This window comes from Pogona vitticeps, chromosome 12 (genome assembly GCF_051106095.1).
Source record: "Pogona vitticeps strain Pit_001003342236 chromosome 12, PviZW2.1, whole genome shotgun sequence".
Taxonomy (NCBI): Eukaryota; Metazoa; Chordata; class Lepidosauria; order Squamata; family Agamidae; genus Pogona; species Pogona vitticeps.
The window spans coordinates 8173822-8193599 of NC_135794.1; the positions used below are offsets into that span (position 1 = coordinate 8173822).

Below are 19778 nucleotides of genomic sequence, written 5' to 3' on the forward strand. Positions count from 1 at the left end.
TACCCCCTTTCCACCTCACTGTGGTACATCCCTGCTGAAGGTCTTTTTGGTTTTTTTAAATGGCAAAATAAAAACTAGAAGACAAATCTAAGACATGCCATGAAGATAAGAGAATGAAACGTTTGTCTGAGAGAATGCCTGCGGACAAACTTCCTCACTCCAAATAATTTGGCTGTCCAGGAGGCCCTCAGTCCAAACGGTGCCAGCTCCCCAATGTATCCTGGTTGGCTCCGCATCCAGTTGTACCCCAGCTCGGAAATTTATTTTTATTTATTTTTTAATTTATTCTATTTATACCCTGCCTATCTGGTCATTGTGACCACTCTAGGCGGCTAAAATGGTTTGGTAAAGCTGCCACCCGGAAAAACCAAAGTGGCTATAACGTTTCTGGTCTTCTCCAGAAGACCAGAAATGTTATAGCCATTTTTTTCCTGGTCTCCCTCCGAAGACCAGAAGATGTAATAAACTTTGAGGAAGGGAATCAATCTGGCAAATCTCAGCTTGCTCTTTGAGATCACATGACGTGACGGCGCTTCACTTCCTGCCTCAAATGACAGGAGAGGTTCAGCAAACACATTGCAAAATAGCCAGTACTGTACTAGTCATCGACACCTTGTACCAGAAGCTCGTTCATGCTTATCTCTGTGCAGGAGCTGACAACATCGCAACTCAAAGTCCAGCTTAAGCTCACGGAAGATTTCTAGAAGGAGCTCTCTGTGGGAAAAAGTCCCTCACTCCTGCACCTACACATGTCTTTAAGGCAGTGGTCCACAACCTTGGGCCTCCAGATGTTCTTAGACTTCAACTCCCAGAAATCCTGGCCAGCAGAGGTGGTGGTGAAGGCTTCTGGGAGTTGTAGTCTAAGAACATCTGGAGGCCCAAGGTTGGGGACCACTGCTTTAAGGCATGGCAAATCTGCCTTGTGTCTTTAGATCAGTGGTTCATAACCTTGGGTCTCCAGATGTTCTTGGACTACAACTCCCAGAAATCCTGGCCAGCACAGCTAGTGGTGAAGGCTTCTGGGAGTTTTTGTCCGAGAACAAAGTTGAGAACCACTGCTTTAGGTGTCACCTTTCTCGGGAATGTGGGCACCTCGGCCTCTGTGTCCCATGGCATCTATCATCATCTGGAGGGGGCCTCAAGGATCTGCATTCTAGACACCTTGAAATTTTGAGCTGATCTGCACTCATCCAACTCAGTTTGGGTCTGGAATAAAAATCAGTTTGTGTATTCACTTTGCTTCTCTTCAGAACCCAATGCAGCCAGTCCACTTTCATTCTGACTTCATACGAATCCGTGGAAATCAGGCCAGTTTGGTTCAGGATTTGTGATTTGTCCAAATCCAGCGCACAGCCCTTAAAAATAATACTTTACTGATTTTCCCAGTGAGAGGGCAACCTGGCCTCATTCTGACACTCCAGAATGGCTGAGTGGGGACTAAGCTGTCTTATGAACATTGAATACACTGAAACATGTGTGACTCTGCTTCCCTGAGCTCATTTAGCACATCTGCTGCACCAAGGTAAGGTTTCCATGGTGATCTGAAGCCTGGGCAACTTCAGAAAGCGATGTCTCCCCAGACGCATCTTTTCATCCTGTCTTGGCCAGCAAAAAAACTTTTAAGGTCAAAGAGGAGTTGTTTTCCATTGGCATTTGAGGCTCACAAAGAGAACGGCTCACACAGAACATTGGGGCAGATAATTGTAAATAAACAATGTGCTAATAATAGATCAATGTGTAAAGGGTGGTGGGTTTTGGGGGGGGGTTTTAGAATAATCTCTCTTTGAGTGGCCACCTCAGCAGGCCTTAGGAGCCAGGTTTTCATCCCCGGGATGCAGTGAAGGCAGTCTGTTTCCAGATTTGAAAAATGGATGTGATGTTAAATGGAGGGAGGTGTAAGACGAGATGAGAGTTTTGGATTTCTTAAACTACAAATCTCATATTTCTCCATTCTGGGAGTTCTATCTGATAGACACCGAACAGACACCTAAAAGTGGCTTGCCTGGAAAGAAAAGCCTCAGCTGGGAAGGCTTTGTGTCTTAGCTAGGCCTAGCTCTGACTAACTTCCTGTTCAGAAAGAAAGCTCGCAGCTAGCACTGGGGCAGGAACAGGAAGCTTGGGTGGAGCTAGGCCCTGCTAAGCCTCAAATTCAGGCTAATCTGTAACGTATCTGTCTGTCTGTCTGTCTGTCAGAACTCCCAGAATAGAATTATGGGATTTGTAGTTCATGAAGTCAAAAAATCTCATACCTGTTTGAAGGTAAATCACAACTACTGAAGGCTTCCAGGTGTGGAAACCCACTTTAATTGCTAGAAGGTTGCCATCCTCAACAGTACTACAATGGTGCCTCACTTGACAACGATAATGCATTCCGTTAAAATCTCTGTTAAGCGAAATCGTCGTCAAGCAAAATTAATAAACCCATTGAAATGCATTGAAAACTGCTCAATGCATTCCAATGGGTGAAATACCTCATCATGCAGTGAAGATCCTCCATAGGGCGGCCATTTTCTGGTGCCTGTACAGCGAGGAATCTGTCCTTAACACAGCAGGGAGCCATTTTGCACAGCGGGTGGCCATTTTGAAACCCGACAATCAGCTGTTTTTAGATTGTCATAATGTGAAGATTTGGTTCCCGAAGCAGGGAACCGATCATCGTGAAGCAAACGCTCCCCATAGCAACATTGTTTTGCAATCGCAATAGCAATTGCAAAAAACCATCGTATAGCGGATTCATCATTTAACGAGGTAATCGTTAAGCGAGGCATCCTGAGCCATATTTTAATGAAACCAAAACACACGGCCATCATTGCCACCATCATCGAACGGAGTGAGAAATGAAGGTCTGTCAATCAAGGCAGAAGAATTTCCAGTCCATGGGCCTAATCCTGCCATACCCAGCCCACACAGTATGCAGGCTTGTCCTCTCCCCAGGAAATGTGAACAGCAAAGTGTCTGCTGCACTCATTTAGGCATTGTACGTGGGACTTACAACCAGGACTCTGTTCAAACGTTTGCAAGCCAAGCCACCCTTAGTTTTCCAAGACTGAGGAAGAGAGAAATCAGTTTTCTCATCATGGCATTGAGTGTGGCATCTAACACTTTGTCCACAAAATGAACTGTACCTCAGATTCCACTTAGAGTAATGCAGCCCAAACTTCCTGATCTTTTCTGTATTTATTCAGCAGGAATTGCTCTGAAGCCAGTGCCTAACCCAGCCTTCCTCAAGCTGGTACCCTCCAGAAGATTTGGGTTGCAGTGCCTATCATGCCTGACAAGCAAGACTGGGGGAGTGGGGTCAGGTTGATGGCATTTGTAGTCCATCTTGGGTGGACATTTGAAGAAAGAAAGTGCGAACAAGCAATCTTGCCATTAACCCAGTAATAACAGAGACACGGATACGGTTACTGATGCTGCCGATTTTTAGTATTATTGTTCTAACTGCAAATTACTTTCATTCTGTAGGGAAGCGATTTTGTCCACTCTTGGTACATGTTTTTTTCCCCTAGAAGTGAGGTGATTCTCCACTCTCACAGTTGTGTGGTAGGGGAATCGGCTCACACAAAATCCCCAGGAAACCTGGGGAATTCTAGCATTTCCGGAAAGAGCTATGAACATGTACAAACACACACACACACACACACACACACACACAGTCAGTGCCACACGAATTGTTATAAATGTTGGTCTTTGCCTGAATAAATTTAGCCAGCATCATGACCTCGACAGATTCGATTTATCCCCCGTGTAATTTTTTTCATGAGGAAAAAAAAAGGTTGAATTCTTCCACATCTGCATCTCTTACCGAAGCCGCACAGCATCTGTTCCTGGGACTTTGAGAGCACTATTTCTCAACCTCTGAACTTGTTGCTGTTCTTCCTTGAAAAACAGTTTGATTGCCCGTGATGGCTTACTCAAGTTTAATTATCCTCTAGTGCTTTTAATTGTAGTGTGGGAGGGGGTGAAAGTGTACGACTGGTTAGACTCTGCCGGCTTCACGCACAACCTATTGATTGAGGATTTTCCTTTATCTGAGTCTTAGTGTGAGCAACTCCCGTGGCCCCTTCCATGACGACGCGGGGCATAGTTGCTGGAACAAGCTGATCTACTGAGCAACGGAACTTTTAAAGGGCCAACGGGGTGCAAAACTGGCAACTCAGAGCAAGCCATGGAGTTGACTTGAATCCTTCAGTGCCCTGGTATAGTCTCTTGCTAGGAGAAACGAAGGCCCACCTCCTCTGCCAGGTCTAGGGCCCCTCACAGGTGGTCTGCGCACAGGGTGCCAAATCAAGTGTGCTGGTTGCATGCAGTTACCTGGAGACAGGTGGCAAAGGCTTCTTCTTCAGCCACACCCCTGTGGTTCCCTCCTGGTAGCCATCCGCCCATAGGTGTAACAAACATCCAGAGAGGTGAGGCTGAACTCTACCTGGACCTGGCTGGCATCTCCTGTGGAGTGGGGCATAGGGCAGGGAGGAGCAGAATGCTGGCCTTTGCAGGACCAGGAGAGAGGCTGACTGTAGTGCTTCTCCTGCGAGGCAACTTGCTCTTGGTGCTTGCCTTGACAGCGAGTTGAAAATGCATTCTCAAGCCACCAAGCCTCGCAGCACCTTGTCTGGTCTTGACAAATCCAGGCAACATCCTCCGGTGGCACGAGAAACTCAACCCAGTAGCCAGTCTCCAGGTCATGCTGGCAAACCATCTCCCATCCAGCCATCAACTGCTGCACCAGCGGCAGCACTTCCTGGGTCTCACACACTTTCCAGTTCACTATGTCTGTCCAACATCCTCCTATCTCTCCCTCCTCCTTAAATCTTCCCTCCTCCTTAAATCCTGCCATAGCCACCCCTGTGGCCTTGAGGGTGCCATCTTCATCTCCCTCACCAAAGCCCCAGTCCACAGGTGAGCGGTGGGTAGGGAGTCTAGCTGTCCCTCTTTGAGAGATGGAGAGCTCCCCCCCAACCCCGATGGCCAGGGGTGATCCTCACTGGTCCCACAATTAGCTATAGGGTCAAGCAGAGTAGAGATATACCAGAAGCCAGAAATTGAGAAGGGAGAAGAAATGGAGAGAGCAGAGCCAGAAAGAGTGCCATTTTGGTACTTGAGGCTTCACTCCCCTGTTGGTTAAGCCTGGATCACTGGCTGGATACCTCAGTTGTTTAGGTGTGTAGCTGTAGAGGCAGAAGTTGAGAGTTTGATTCCCCACAGAGGCGTCAGTCTCTGTGACCTTGGTCGAGCTGCAGAGTCCCAGGGCGCCCACAGAGGAAGGGAATGGCAAACCACTTTTGATTAGTCTCTAAACTGGAAACCTTGAAAAGGGTTGTCATAAGTCAGAATGGAAAGTATGGAGAGAAGGAGCAATGGGCAAGCACACCTTGGGCTGATTGTGCAACTGCTGCATAACCTATGTGCTGATATGACCTGTTTTGTTTGGGGGAAAGCAACTGGGGACAGTTGATGTGATTGGGATGAGTGGGTTTGCACCTTTCCAGCAGAAAATATGGAGAGAGAAATGCAAGACATTGTGGTTTTTAAGTTGAGTGATTTATGTTTCGGAGCAAATTAGATCTAACTTTATTATCTCAAAGTCTTGTTTCAAACAAATAAATAAGCAAATAAATTGTTGTTGTTTAGTTGTTAAGTCATGTCCGACTCTTCAGGACCCCATGGACCAGAGCATGCCAGGCCCTAAAGTCTTCCATTGCCTCCTGTAAATAAATAAATAGTGAGGCATAAAATAGGATGAAGATGGTGACAGGGGATAGAATGATTGTACTAGCTGACAGTAGAGTTCTTTTTTAGCTTCATCCTGTTCTGTATTTTGATGTTTTAGGGTTTGGATCCCTCAATTAGACCAGAAGCCTGGAAATTCCTCACCGGCTACTATTCCTGGAGCAGTACTTGTGATGAGAGGCTCATGGTTGACAGCAGGAAACGGTGCGTGGACACTGCAATTATAGAGTTTGGCCACTAGGTGGTCCTCAACATGGTTGTTACCTGGAGGAAGTCAAGGATTGCCTGTTGACACTCTTTTTGAGAGAGAGAGAGAGAGAGAGAGATAATGAAGGCTTTATCTGGCTTCTTGCCCTCCTCTTTTAATCTTCCAGCACAGAGAGTACAGAGCAGAGCAGGAATCAAAGCAAAGCTGGGAGTGTGTAACCTTCCAGATGTTGTTGGCCTTTGGCTCCAACCAGCCTCAGTCAGCCCTGGTCAAGAGTATAGCTCAGTGGTTCCCAGCCATGGGTAACCCAGGTGTTCTTGGACTGCAATTTCTAGAAGTTAGGCTGGCTGGTGTTTCTGGGAGTTGCAGTCCACCTGGCTTGATTGACTTAGCTGATGGAAAAGGTCCACACTTTCCCCTCCTTTAAAATGCAAGCACAGACCAAAAATGCCAGACAGATCTTGTTGAATGCACACTATTTGTCCCATAATAGACTCAATAAGCGCTAAAGGAAAGTCCTCAAAATATTTTGGCATCCACTCCATCTCAAAGCATCTTCTGGTCCTGTGAGCAAAACACCATTGAGCATACTCACTGGGTTCTCCTCCCTCAAGGAAATTCATTGTACTAAAGTTACCTCATAGTGGTGGTAACATGGCCCAAGGCAGGAGTTCTCGGATATTTTGAACTCCATCTCCCAGAAACCCCACCCAACATAGCCTATGGTCTCAGGGTGTCTAGGAGATGAAGTCCAAAAATCTAAGGACCAAAATTTGAGAACTGGTTGGTTAGGTGTCTTCTTTTTCTACTTGAAGGGCTGCAAGAGGACAATCCCCTTTTTAAAGATGTCAATCCCAAATAAGGTGTAAAGATAAAGAATCATAAGGCTGGAGACCTTAAACGTTCCCATCCATGAAAGAGCACATGGGGAGCAGACCAAGCGGCAGGCACGCCTGGCCAAAGTCCTGCTCCATCAGATGAGACATATGGAAATATACTACTGTATAAAAATAATTTCCAGTTGCCAAATATTCATATACAGATACAGCCTCTTCTGTTTGTTGTGTTTTATGGAGGGAAAGATGGAGCCAACCGTAGCCAAGAACAACTCTTCCAAGGCTTCCAGGAATGGGGAGTGTAGACATTGTGCACCTGTGCTTCTAGTCACCTCAACAATCCACCTTTTCTTCCTGAACCTCAGTTTTCACTGTTGTTGTTATTTAGTCGTTAAGTTCTGTCCGACGCTTCATGACCCCATGGACCAGAGCACTCCAGGCCCTCCTGTCTTCCACTGCCTCCCGGAGTTGGGTCAAAGTCATGTTGGTAGCTTTGATGACACTGTCCATTTATCTCGTCCTCTGTTGTCCCTTTCTCCTGCTTTCCCGACATCAGGGTCTTTTCCAGGGAGTTTTCACTGTAGCAGTCCAAAAAGATGAGTGTTGGGAAAAGGGACTGAGTGAGCAGAAATGGACTGATAACAGCGGAGAGACAGAAAATTACCCCACGTTTCAGAACTCTTTCTGGTTACAGTAGTAGCCGGCAACAGCTCAGGAGAATCAATGTCTATCTGTCCATCCATCTATTTCAATTTCTATATTGCCCCACTAGTGTTGCCACTCCCCAGGCGGTCAATCATATAACTTTAAAGCAAACAATGCCTCCCAGAGGTTGTGTCTGCTCCCCAGAACACAAAGATGTGTGCAGAAATGCCATAAAGCGATCTGGAAGCCATGTACGGTACCCTAAACCAGCTGCAGGGATCCTAATATTCTGATAGAACCCAGCCGAGTTTAGCTTGGCTGATTAAAAATATGTATCTACATCTCCCACAATACCCCTGAAATAGCACTGCTCTGGGGCATTGTGGGAAATGGCAATGGAGAAGAAGACCCACTATAAGAGGGACTCCAATGGACATTACTATGAATGCCTTTAAACTAGGAGCAAGCTTTCATTCTCTCTGCTTGCCTTCCATTTGTGCACCATCAGCCGGTCAATGTTGCTCTCCCTCCTTCGTTCCCTCCTTGCAGGAAAAGCTATGAGTCCTTGTGCAACATGTGTGAAAAGATCCAGCCGCTGCTTGAGGCTGAGCATCGGGGTTTCATGGAGGTCCAAAATCTCATCAGTAAGTAGCCAGCAGGATCAAGCGGAGTAGAGGAAACGTCTACAGGCAACATGAGCTATGCTTTGTGCTTCTAGGGTGTAACCCAGGAATGGGCACCTTGAGGTCCTGATGCGGAACCTGGCTCTTTGCACTTTGCTTCGTTTGCATGGAATGAGTTGGCGTTATAACGGTGAAAACTCCAGTCAAGACCACCAAGCAATAGCATGCCACTAGAGATGGGCATGTACTGGAAAACAGGTGGTTTGTGATGGTTCGTGGCTACTCATGAACCATGAACCACAAATTATCACGTATCTCCCCCCCCTCCAAAATGAACTCGTATGCAGTTCGTTTTTGGGGGGTCTTGTGCTGGGGGGGGAAGGGAGACAGAATGGAGCTGGCTGGAAGAGGTGCAATGTGTTTTAGAACAGCCTGACTAGAAAAGGCAATATTCTCTTGGGAATGACGAAGTGCTTATTATGCCTATATTCAAATTGCCATTCAGTTTCTTTTCCCCCCCACTTGCAGAACAAAAAGGATATTAAACGAGATGGCCAAACTAATGTCACAAATCACTCTTGACGGGCATAAATCAACCCAACTGAACCTAGAAAAAGATTTACTGCTTAGGTGGGATCCAGTCCGGCCCTCCGGAAGCTAATAGATTTTTTTCGATTTTGATAGAAAATTCCTTATACAAGTCACATACCAGGGGAGACGCTCCCCTTTATTGCCCTCTCATCTCCCGAGGCTTCATATAAAATGAAATCATTTCCCACTTTTATAGAAGCGCTACACTTTTTCAAGGGCAGCCAGGGTTTTGATATGCCTCACTTCCTCCCCTAGATTTTAAAAGATCCTGCCTTGTTTTAAATTGCTCCACTTTTTATCCTTTCCCTCTCTCTTTTAATATGTACAATCAGTTTCCAGTCTTCATGGTGTAACCTCCAAACTTGTCAATGAATTGACATATGCAGATGAGCGCTTTCAGATTCTCTGCTTTATCCAGAAGAGACGTCTGAAACCTAGAGGCAGCGAGGCTCATCGGAAGACCTGCCCCGGCTGACAGCCTGCCTGTTTCCAGGCGCAGTTCAAAGAAAACGATCAGAAATTATACAGCTCTGTTCGTGTTGGGATCAGATCATCTGATAGGCTACAACACCCCTTTTGAGCCCGCGTGGCCCTTGAGACCTTTAGGGGATACCCTCCTTTCAGTCCTGCCGGAAGCATGGCAAGCATGAACCAAATCAAGAGTTTTCCATGCATTCAGTGGAAGGAGCTTTGGAATTGATGCAAGAGTAATGTGAATACCTTTATTGAACCACTAAAAAAAAAATCAAATAAAATTGCAAGTTGCCGTGGGTAAGCCCAGAAGAAACTTAATATTTCAAGAGCAAGCGATTTGGGGAGGGGGGGAGTCACATCTTCATCATTATCATCATCATCATCATCATCATCATCATCATCATCATCATCATCATCATCATCTTAAACTGTAGAGCTGGAAGGGACCCGATGGATCATTGAGTCTAGCCCCTGTCAAGGAGGCCCAGTGGGGAATGAAACTCCCAACCTCTGTGGCCAGAGGTAATTAGCAAATCCTTTGTTTTGAGATTGGGATGGAAAATTCCACCACGCAACAAGGGATGATATTTGAAAGCACACCTCCTGTACAACCTAAGTCGGAACCCACCTCATACAAGCAAACTCAGCACAGACAACTGCCATGAATTTTTGGGTCTTGCCCTACCATTTTTCTGCACTGTTCATGAAGGGGTGGTGTCCAGCCTGAGGAAGTGGGATTTTACCCACGAAAGCTTGCAGTTTCTTTGATTTTTTTTTTAAAAATGCTTCACTAAAGACGTTACCTTCCTTTTGCATTTGCGGCATCCTGAACCACATGGCTTTTTTTCCCCTAATTCCTTCTTGAAATTGATGGTTGCTGCATTTTTTCCCCATGGTGCACTTTTTAAAACACTTTAAACTGGGTTACTTATTTAAACTGTTTTATTGTAAAGCACTTTGAACCCTTTGCATGGGAAGAAGACAGACAACAGCTCAAAGAAACAGGCAAAGAAATAAGGATGTTCCAGGGGGCTGTTAAAGCAGCAGTTTCACGTTCCCTGAGATTTCAAGGGAAAAACCTGACATCATGGGAAACAGGGCTTATGATGTCAGAGGGGTTACACCCTTGTATAACAACTCCAGGTTATTATGCATAGGTATGTCTGAGAGAGACAGAACATGTTGGGCCCCTGCACTACTTGATAAACATCACATGTGCTGTACATATGGAAACATGTTCTCTTCGAGCTAGGGTGACCTGGAGAGTTTATGAGGGAACTTTCTACATATTTTACTTTATTTTATTGCGTTCTATTTTTGCACATTTTTGGAGAACAAAAGCGGAAGTATTTTCTGCATTACCACTACCGCTTTGTATTTCGAGTAGATTTCTCTGCAGTTTGCACAAAATACAAGGCAAAATAGAAATTTTATTATTAACCCTTTCTAAAATAAGCGATGTCATGAATAAAGAAATTGCTGGGGTTTTGCTTTTGTTTAAAAGCACAGGGGAAAATCACGGTGCTTGCCAGCTTCTACCGAAGCATGACTTGACTGCGCTGAGGCACCTTTTTATGATTCTGAGAAAATTGGCCCGTATTCGTGGCATTTTCATGTGTGGCGTCTTCAAGACTGGGGTCAGTTTTATTTAGCAAGGAGTGTCAGAGAATGCAGCTCACTATGTAAAGATGCACAGGGACATCCCAGTGTTGCTTTCAATTAGAGATGGGCATGAACTAGAAAGCCAGTGGTTTGTAATGGCTCATGGTTTGTGGCTAACCACCAGCCACAAACCCCCACAAACCCCTGGAAAAATGAACCAGTTTGCAGTCTGTTTTTCCGGTCCATGCGGGGGGGGGGACCTTACCTGTTCCTGCCACCGCCTCCTTCTCTGCCACTTCCCCACCTCCTTCCCACGGCCCCTGCCACCTCCCTACCGGGTCCTGCTGCTGCTGCTGCCACCACACCACTGCTGCCATCCTGATCATGCGCCTGCCTATCCCCTGAGCGTCAGGCACATGCGCAGAGGCAGTAGGCTCGGCTTCCCTACCAGGAGCCAGGCTGTTGCCTCTGAGGATGGGGATGAAGGTAGGCAGCGGCAGCAGCAACATCCAGTCGGCCAAAATAATGGTGGGGGGGGGCTGGGAAGAGACAAGGGCAATCCAGTTGCCAATGGGTTAAAAAGTCTGGCATTTTGTTTTGGTTTGGCAAAACGTGATCCCTGAACTGGGCCCTGAAACGAACTCCAAACCAGCTTTTTTTGGTATCGTGGTTCGTCTCCTGCCTATCTCTACTTTCAACGCATCCCGAAGACTGCAGTCCGAATGTGAATGCAGTCTACTGCATCATCAACGATGGCCACTGGCCGAGGTCCCTGCTTGGGCCAAGTGGCATTCCCCAAGGAATTACTACCACATATGCCTTTATCGTCCGCTTTGATTTCCATGTGACCCCCTTCTTTTCCCCCAGAGTCGGATGTTCAGAGGCTGTACCTCAAAGATGCCCAGGGCAACCCCTTGGTGGACAAGAGCCAGCTGGAGAAGATCCTTCTGCTGATCTATGTGTGCAATGTGGAAGCAGGTAAGCCACTCAGCCAGAAACCAAACCGCCAAGAAAGGGGACAGCTAGACTATCTCAGCTTTCCATCCTGTGTTCCGGATAGGCCTTCTTTTGATCCATTCTGTTCTTATGGAACTGCCATTCCTAAACCACCACATCTCAGTACTTCTGCTCTTATCCTAATTTGTGGCTGTTTTGTTTTAGAAAAGCCACTGGATTTCCTTCCTACTTCGGTGTGGAGATAAGAGACTTTTTAGGGCTAACCTGCTGTGAACAATTAAGTCCTCATTAAATAAGGGTTGCATGTGCCCTCCCACTCAATTCACCACCACTCGAAGCTAGAGTGAATGTCTGTCTGTCCAGCACTAACCAATCATGCCTTCCAGTCTGATTTCAAAGAGAGCTTTCTCTCTCACCCGCCCCCGTGTCTCTTTCCCTCTTTTCCATATGTTGGAGGCAGTTGTTTGCTGTTTATCTGTCCAGTCAGTTGCTAAGTATGTGTGCAGCAAAGACAACAGTATACACAAGCCTGCAATTCTAAGCCATTGTAAGTAAAGAATGTTTTAAAATCCTTTCTCATACAAATCTCTCCGAGTGAATTATTGAGACTGTAAGTGCCAGTCAAGGACAAAAGCATGGACGATCTGGGGAACTTGAAGGTATTCTCATCTATGAGTCTCTATACTTCTCCCATCTGACACTCAGGACAACTGTCACCAGTTTTCCTTGACCAAGAATGAGGAACTTAGAGCCACTCCAGACATGTAGCTGTTGTCGCATGCCATCAAGTGACATCTGACTTGCAGTGGCCCTAACAGGCGTTTCTAGGTGTGTGAGATGTTCAAGGAGTGCCATTCCCCACTGAGGTTCCATGACCCACCAGAGATTTGAACCCAGGTCTCTTGAGTCCCAGTCTAACACTTTATCCACTACCCGACATTCGCTGTCACTTCCAGATAAAATCCAAAACATATAAAAAGCCAAAATGACCCCATCTGTGGTGGAGCCTAGATAGATGGATAAATCTTTTGACTTGTCATGAGGCACCTTCCACAGTATTCGAACCGACAACCTGTAGATTTTTGCTCTTGGCATGCAGAGCAATTTGGATGTGATTCCACTCATTCCCAGGAAGACCTAGAAAAACATACCTGTTTGAAGAGTGGCTACCCATCATTTTTGGACTAAAGGGAGGACCCAAGATGCTGTAGGCCCTCAAGATGTTGCTGGAGTCGGTGGCCTAGAGCACAGTTAGAATCTAGATACGCAAAAGACAAAACAGAGGGTTTCTATTCAGAGCAAACCACTTTTGATAAGCTGCTGTTGGGTTCCAAAGAACAAATTGTTAGGAAAATGTATAACTATATGTTGGAATTTAAAATGCAGGATGAAATGGTTAAGGAATGTATGATAAAGTGGGCACAAAACATATGGCACAATATTGATATTGATCAATGGCTGAAAATATGGCAAAGTAACATAAAATTTACAAAATCGGTTAACCTTAAAGAGAACATATATAAAATGTTTTATAGGTGGCACATGACCCCAGAAAAACTGTCAAAGATGTATACAGATGTATCAAATAAGTGTTGGAAATGTGAAACACAAGTGGGAAGTTATTATCATATGTGGTGGTCATGTGGAGTAGCGAAAAAATACTGGAAAAGAGTACTGTACATACTATGTTACAACAAATAATGCTCTGTAATGTGCTATTAACTCCAGAATTGTTTTTATTGAGTATGATACGTGATAACATAGATAAGTCAAAGCAACATATAGTCATGTATATTGTTACGGCAGCTAGAATTTTATATGCAAAAAATTGGAAAAGTCCGACGATACCGAAACAAGAAAATCTTATTGAAAAAATACGGGAAATAGCAGAAATGGACATTTTATCAGAAGTCATGAAGGATTATCCCCTACAAAAGGCAACAGAAAGACGGGACCTATTCAACAAATGGACCAAATTAACAGGCAACATGTAAATAGCATATACTGAAATGAGAGCTTAATCTAAAAGGCAGGAAAGAGAAAACAGAACAATTTAAAACTATGATATGGCATTAAGTTTAGAATGGTTGTTAGCATGTTATAGTCTCTCCTCTTCCCCATAAATTCCTAAGTCTCCTTTTCCTTTTTGTCACCCCTTATGTTAAAAAATAAAAATTATTTTAAAAAAAAACAAGATGTTGCTGGAGTCCACCTTGCATCCTCCCCAGTCTACAGCTGTGAGGAACAATGGGAACAATGTAGTTTGTTTTTTAATCCTCTAGAGATGGTTTCCCATCCTCATGTAGGTAATACTGAACTAGATGGAGCAAGGTACCTCACGACATTCCTCTCCCAGTGGAAGCATGTACAGTATCTTTTCTGACTGATGCAGTTTGGGATAAGAACATCAAACAAATAATTGGACAGAGAGTACCTCGCTCTGCAAACAGAGATGTCGCCCGGTGGAGAAAAGAACATTGTGATAAATGCTTATTGGACAATAAATTCTTCTCTCCCTTTCCCGCCTTCTTTTCCCCTCAGAATACCAACAAGGCTTCCATGAGATGCTTCTGCTGTTCCGGCTGCTTGCTGAAAAAGAACATGAGATTTACTGGCTTTTCCAGTTCTTTCTCCAAAAAACTGTAAGATCCACCTAAGATGTATCTGACACTGACCCCATAGTTTTTGCCCAAACAAAGGAGGGCCTAGAGCAGGCGGTCTCTGAAACTCACAAACCTGAAACCAAAATAGTTCCATTAAAAAAAACCTCAGCATCTGTGGGACAATTGAAACAGAGAAGGAGACTGACCAAACAGAAGGCCAGCCCCATAGTCGTCTTAACAAATAAGGTTTTTACAGGAGACCAAAGGAGTTTTGGTGGTGTGGCCAAATGAATCTCTATGGGGCAGGGGGTTCCACAGACAAAACCTTTCCCCTTTTCCCAACTATTTCAGAGATGGTGAGCGTATGGCCCTCTAGATGTCATCAGTGTGTAGTTCTCATTGCCCACAATCCCTCTTGGTGGGGGGTCATTCTGGTTTCAGTTTATAGCAGAAGGATCACCAGTTTCCCACACCTGAACAACATCACAACCAGAACAAACAATCTTGGGAGGGTAGGCCTGACAACTCTTGCTTCCAGGTCCTTCCTGGGGGCTTTCCATGGACCTCTGCTTGGCCACTGCGGGAGCAGAACGTTGGATTAAATAGGCCTCAGTGAACTCAACATTCTTATGTTTTAATGGGGGTTGGTTGTATTAGGTGGTGTCTCCCATCAGGGTCTAAGGGTCTCCAGATACTTCCTTCAGTGCCATGGAGCAGAAGTCATTTGGGGCAGTCCCTTCCCCTCTTGGCTCCCCTTTGTAACCCTTCCTGAATCGTTCCAATATGGCATTGCTGTTCTTCAGCAGAGTCGGGAAGGGGTTCAGTCACGGTCCGAGAGCAAATCCTTAAAAATCTCCTCAAACTGGAACTTGTGGAGCATAGGAGAACCCTCTTTCAGATCTCCGAGGAATTACATCTAGTACTGGCAGCTTCCAGAATTCCCCCATCAACATGGCCAGTAGATGTTGCAAAGGTCTGACAGATTTAAAGCCAACTCTTCAAAAGCATCCAAGCAACAGGCAAAGCTTGGAAACATTATTCTTGTGGATGACAATGCCCAGAATATCGAACCAGCTGGCTGGGGATGCTGGAAGCTGTAGTTCCCAAAAAGCAACATTTCTGAGCTCTGGAAATCTGCCAGCAGTAAGGACACGGAGCTCCCGAAAAAGGAGTGAGTGGGTTCAGACCCTGGGAAGTTATATCTTTTAAACTATAGTTCCCAGCATTCCAAGCCAGCTGGTTGAGGATTCTGGGGGTTGTAGTCCCAAAAACTATAGTTTCCAAGCTCAGCTTGTTTTCTTGGTGCCTCTGTACACCTGGCTTTGAGGCTGCTCCCCTACTGACCAGGGGGATCCAGAAATAGTAGAACAAAAAGGGTACGTACCTTTTCTAAGCTCCTGTTAGTTGGCAGCATAGAAGTCATATTTTCCCTCTTCCCTATCTCTGTTATGATCTTCGGCCAGTTCTGTGGGGCTGCAAAGTTGGGACAAAAGTATTTCAAAGGCATAAAGTTGCCCAAGATGAGATGATCTCATGATTCCTTTTCTCTCTCGGAGCATGTTGGTTAGAAACAAAACAAAAAACACAGCCGCTCCAAGGCAATCCTGTGAGCCGTGTTTTGGATCCAGACGGCCCAGGAATGTTCTGCTAGAGTTTGGGTTTGCCTTCTGCATTGAGGAAGAGAAGGCCACACATCTGTATTTTGCCAGCTCTCCCTGAGAGAGAATTTTGGGCCGGGAAGAAGAAAAATCAGACCATGGAACAAATGTATATATTTTTGCTTTGCCGATGCCGTGGACATCTCGGGGAAGGTTGTTTCTATCTGGGCAAGAAGAGGCTGACACAGCCAGGCTGAGCCATCTGGCCTCTTTGATTTTTTTTTCCAACTGTGTTTCACATGCCTGAACATTCCCCTCTTCCAGGAGAACAGCTGCATTATGAACATCGGGGTGGAGAAGAACCTGATTATGCTCAGAGCGTTCATTGCGTTTATGGATCCGGTTTTTGCAAGGCACCTCGGTGAGCTCCACCATTGGGCCAGGCGTGTACGGATGCTGTCCCGCCCTGTTCTGCGGCCTGCCTCAAAAGGCAAAAGCAGAGGGGTTTAGGAACGCCCATTGGGAGGCCAGGACACATGGATGAGGACGGGTGTCCCTCACTGGGTGGATCAGAAGTTGTGCAGGTCCAGATTTTCATGGGAAGGATGGAACCATCTCTTTCTGCTTATCATCAACTTGGTTGATGAGTTGATAATAAGCAGAAAACCATGTCAAGAGAGGCAGTGTGGTACAATAGTTGGACTGCTGAACTAGAATTGGGGGAGGGAGAGAGAGATCAAGGTCTCCCAAGGTCCGTTCCATCCCATTTTCACATGAATCTTATCAAAGTCTTTAAGTTTGAAAGTTCACATTGAAATAATATCTATATACAGTGATGCCTCGCATAGCGACGTTAATTGGTGCAGCCAAAATCGCTGCAAAGAGATTTCGTCGCTATGTGATTTTAAAAAGCCTATAGGAATGCATTGAAACCCCTTCAATGCGTTCCTATTGGCTTAAAACTCACCTTTAAGCGAAAATTCTCCATACGGCCGCCATTTTCCCTGCCCGGTAAGCGAGGAATCCATCCCTAAACACAGCGGGCGGCCATTTTTTTTACCCGGTGGCCATTTTGGAACCGCCAATCAGCTGTTAGAAAATCATCGCTTTGTGATAATCAGTAAGCGAAACAGGGTACCGATCATCGCAAAGCGATTTTTCCCCATTTAAAACATCGCAATGCGATCGCAAAAGTGATTGCAAAAAGTTCATCAGTATGCGATTTTGTTATTAAACGGGGTGCCCGTTAAACGAGGCACCACTGTACCTGTATTTATTGCATCTCTATTCCATCTTCCTGCCAATGAGCTTCCATGTGGCCTGCGTGGCTCTCTGCTGCCTGCTTGATCCTTACAATGTTTCTGTGAGGTAAATCAGGCTGAGGGAGAAAGCGAATGACCCTAGTTCACTCCATGGATCTAGATCTCCTAAGTCTTCGCCTGACACCCCAGCTATTAGACAACTCTGGCTCTCTTTTTGTGTAGAAAGCGTAAGGGTGCATTTAGAGAAGTCAATTATTTTCCCTCTGTTTTGGTGGGGATGTAGATTTTGCTCATCTGGTCCTCACAGACAAGGAGGATGAAACATACGGTTCTTCTCCTTGTCTGCAAAGAGTAACCAAGATTCTGTCACCCACTCAAAATGGTTGCTTCACATTTTAGATGACTATTTTTTGTACCCAAAGGATGAGGTCCTGTTGTGATACAGATCACAAGGGAGCCTCAGAACCATCAGGAATTTTCCATTCACGAAAACCCGTAATGACTGATTACATCCTTAGCCTTAGGAGAGGTAAAATTGTGCAACAGGATTTCAGCCAATAAAGCACGGAACCAAGCAAGAAATTGGGATGACTGTGGCTTTCTTTGATGGACATTTGCCAGCTTTAAGCCTTGGATGGGTTGTTTGTGCCTTTCTTGATCATCAGCCAGGCCTTCTGTGCATACAGGGACCTTAACCAAGTTCTATATCTCACTCTTGGCAAGAAGGTGAGGGATCCTGCAGGGCTGCCAAACTCCTCATTGAGGTATGTTTTGGTGTGGCTGAAACTGATGAAGATGAGGAATTTATCGTGTATTTTTCCACTTCCCTGGCATTAAGAGATTCTCAGGATTCACAGAATCTGACCTGTGTTATCTTTAATTTTCCCAGAAGGGAAAGGCCAAGTGGTGGAAGCTTTGTTCCCCTGGTTCTGCCTGTTCTTTCAGAGAGTCTTCCGATCATTTGATGATGTCTGGAGATTATGGGAGGTGAGTGGCCCTCATAAGACCATTGGCTATTTGTGCCCCTAAAAGAGGTATTTTATATGAGACATGTACAACCTCTTTGGGCAAGGGTGAGGAAAACCGTTTCTCAAGTTGACTAAAGTTGACTTTTGGTTTCCACCAGTATGATTGCCTGATCAAATGCAAAGGGACACTTATGGGGGTGTTGCTTCCCCTCAGCCGGGTGTATCTGGTCTCTACACAGTTTCTTTCTTTAAAAAACGTTTCAACTCATTGCTGGAACAGTTTCATTAGGATACTAAGGATATTTTTTTTAAAGAGAGAGAAAAGTGGTATTGCCAGTTAGCACCTTGTTAGCACCATAAGGCAGCTTCTGGTGTTGGTGCTCCATGCAAAATGAGCTCGCTGTCTCTGCCCTGTGGACTCCTGTAAATTGTCGTCTAGACCACTGGTTCTTAACCTTGGGTTACTCAGGAGTTTTGGACTGCAACTCCCAGAAGCCTTTACCACCAACTGTGCTGACTGGGGTTTCTGGGAGTTGCAGTTCAAAAGCATCTGAGTAACAAAGGTTAAGAACCACTGGTCTAGACGGCTACAGTGATTTTACCCAACAAAATCCTGATTTGATACTTAGGATCAAATCATATTTTCCCTGCTATGTAGCTGCTGGCAAAGAGACAGAAAAAAACGTGAATCAGATTTAAATTCTATTGGAGAGTTTTGTTTGGTGATAGATACTCTTAGTGGGTGATCCAACCAAGGGAGTTATGAGGAATGAATGGAGAGAAGCCCAAAGGAAAGAAGGGATGGGGAAAGATACCAAACATTTTAGGCACCATTTGCTTATATTTGGGGGAATCTTGCCAGATACTGAAACACAACTTGCCAGTAAATACTTATTCTATGCATCTAGTCTCTTACTAGCAAAGCCTGACCAAGTTAAGCTAACCTCTCTTGAATTAAATTAAACTTTTCAATTTATTTTATAATCCAAATTGATGGTTAGATTAATGAAACTGAAATCAATTCAATTTCATTTATCTCTGCCGTTTTATTCAATTAAATTCAACCACCTGCATTTTGACGGTGACCCTTTCAAATTCCAAATTCTAGACGCTATAGACTTCTTGGCGTCTCTTGATCATCTTGGTCTTGGCAAGCATCAAGAAATCTTGAGAAAAGGACGGTAGCTCAGGGGCAGAGCATCTGCTTCACAGGCAGAAGGTCCCCCGTTCTGTCCCGGCCTTTCCAAGCAAAGGGACCAACATAGACCAAAAAGAAAAAAGAACAAAGGAGATGACAGTTCCCATAGAAATCATACCACGCTAGGAGATAATTTTGTTCCTTCCAATTTTCTTAAAAGGAGATTTTAACTGGTCAGCAGGTGAGAAAAGAGCCATCTAGCAATCACAGAATAATAGAATAAATGAGTTGGAAGGGGCATGTAAGGCCATCAAGTCCAACCCCCTGCTTAGTGCAGGAATCCAAATCAAAGCAGATGGTTGTCCAATTTTCCATTGAATGCCTCCAGTGTTGGAATGTTCACCACTTCTTTGGGTAATTGATTCCATTGCTGTATTGCTCTTTTCTTGATATCCAGCCTAAATCTGGCTTCCTGTAACTTGAGCCCATTATTATGTATCCTGAATTCTAGGTTGATCAAGAACAGATCCTGCCTGCTTCCTA

At 45.1% G+C, this 19778-nt stretch overlaps 1 protein-coding gene and 1 long non-coding RNA gene across 2 annotated transcripts in view; one reads left to right on the plus strand and one right to left on the minus strand.

Annotated features, from left to right (window-relative positions):
- The window catches only part of TBC1D21 (TBC1 domain family member 21), a 33801-nt gene that overhangs the window by 6127 nt on the left and 7896 nt on the right, over nucleotides 1-19778 (plus strand). The window contains exons 3-8 of the mRNA XM_072981889.2: nucleotides 5831-5934; nucleotides 7969-8063; nucleotides 11577-11687; nucleotides 14208-14308; nucleotides 16192-16288; nucleotides 18019-18116. Coding sequence (XP_072837990.2) covers nucleotides 5831-5934; nucleotides 7969-8063; nucleotides 11577-11687; nucleotides 14208-14308; nucleotides 16192-16288; nucleotides 18019-18116 — 606 coding nt within the window. The remainder of the gene's footprint in view (nucleotides 1-5830; nucleotides 5935-7968; nucleotides 8064-11576; nucleotides 11688-14207; nucleotides 14309-16191; nucleotides 16289-18018; nucleotides 18117-19778) is intronic.
- LOC144584594 (uncharacterized) lies at nucleotides 13385-18049 on the minus strand. The gene is made up of 2 exons (XR_013538952.1): nucleotides 15654-18049; nucleotides 13385-14255 (listed from the first exon to the last, which is right to left on the minus strand). It is a non-coding gene; the product is annotated as an uncharacterized LOC144584594 (long non-coding RNA).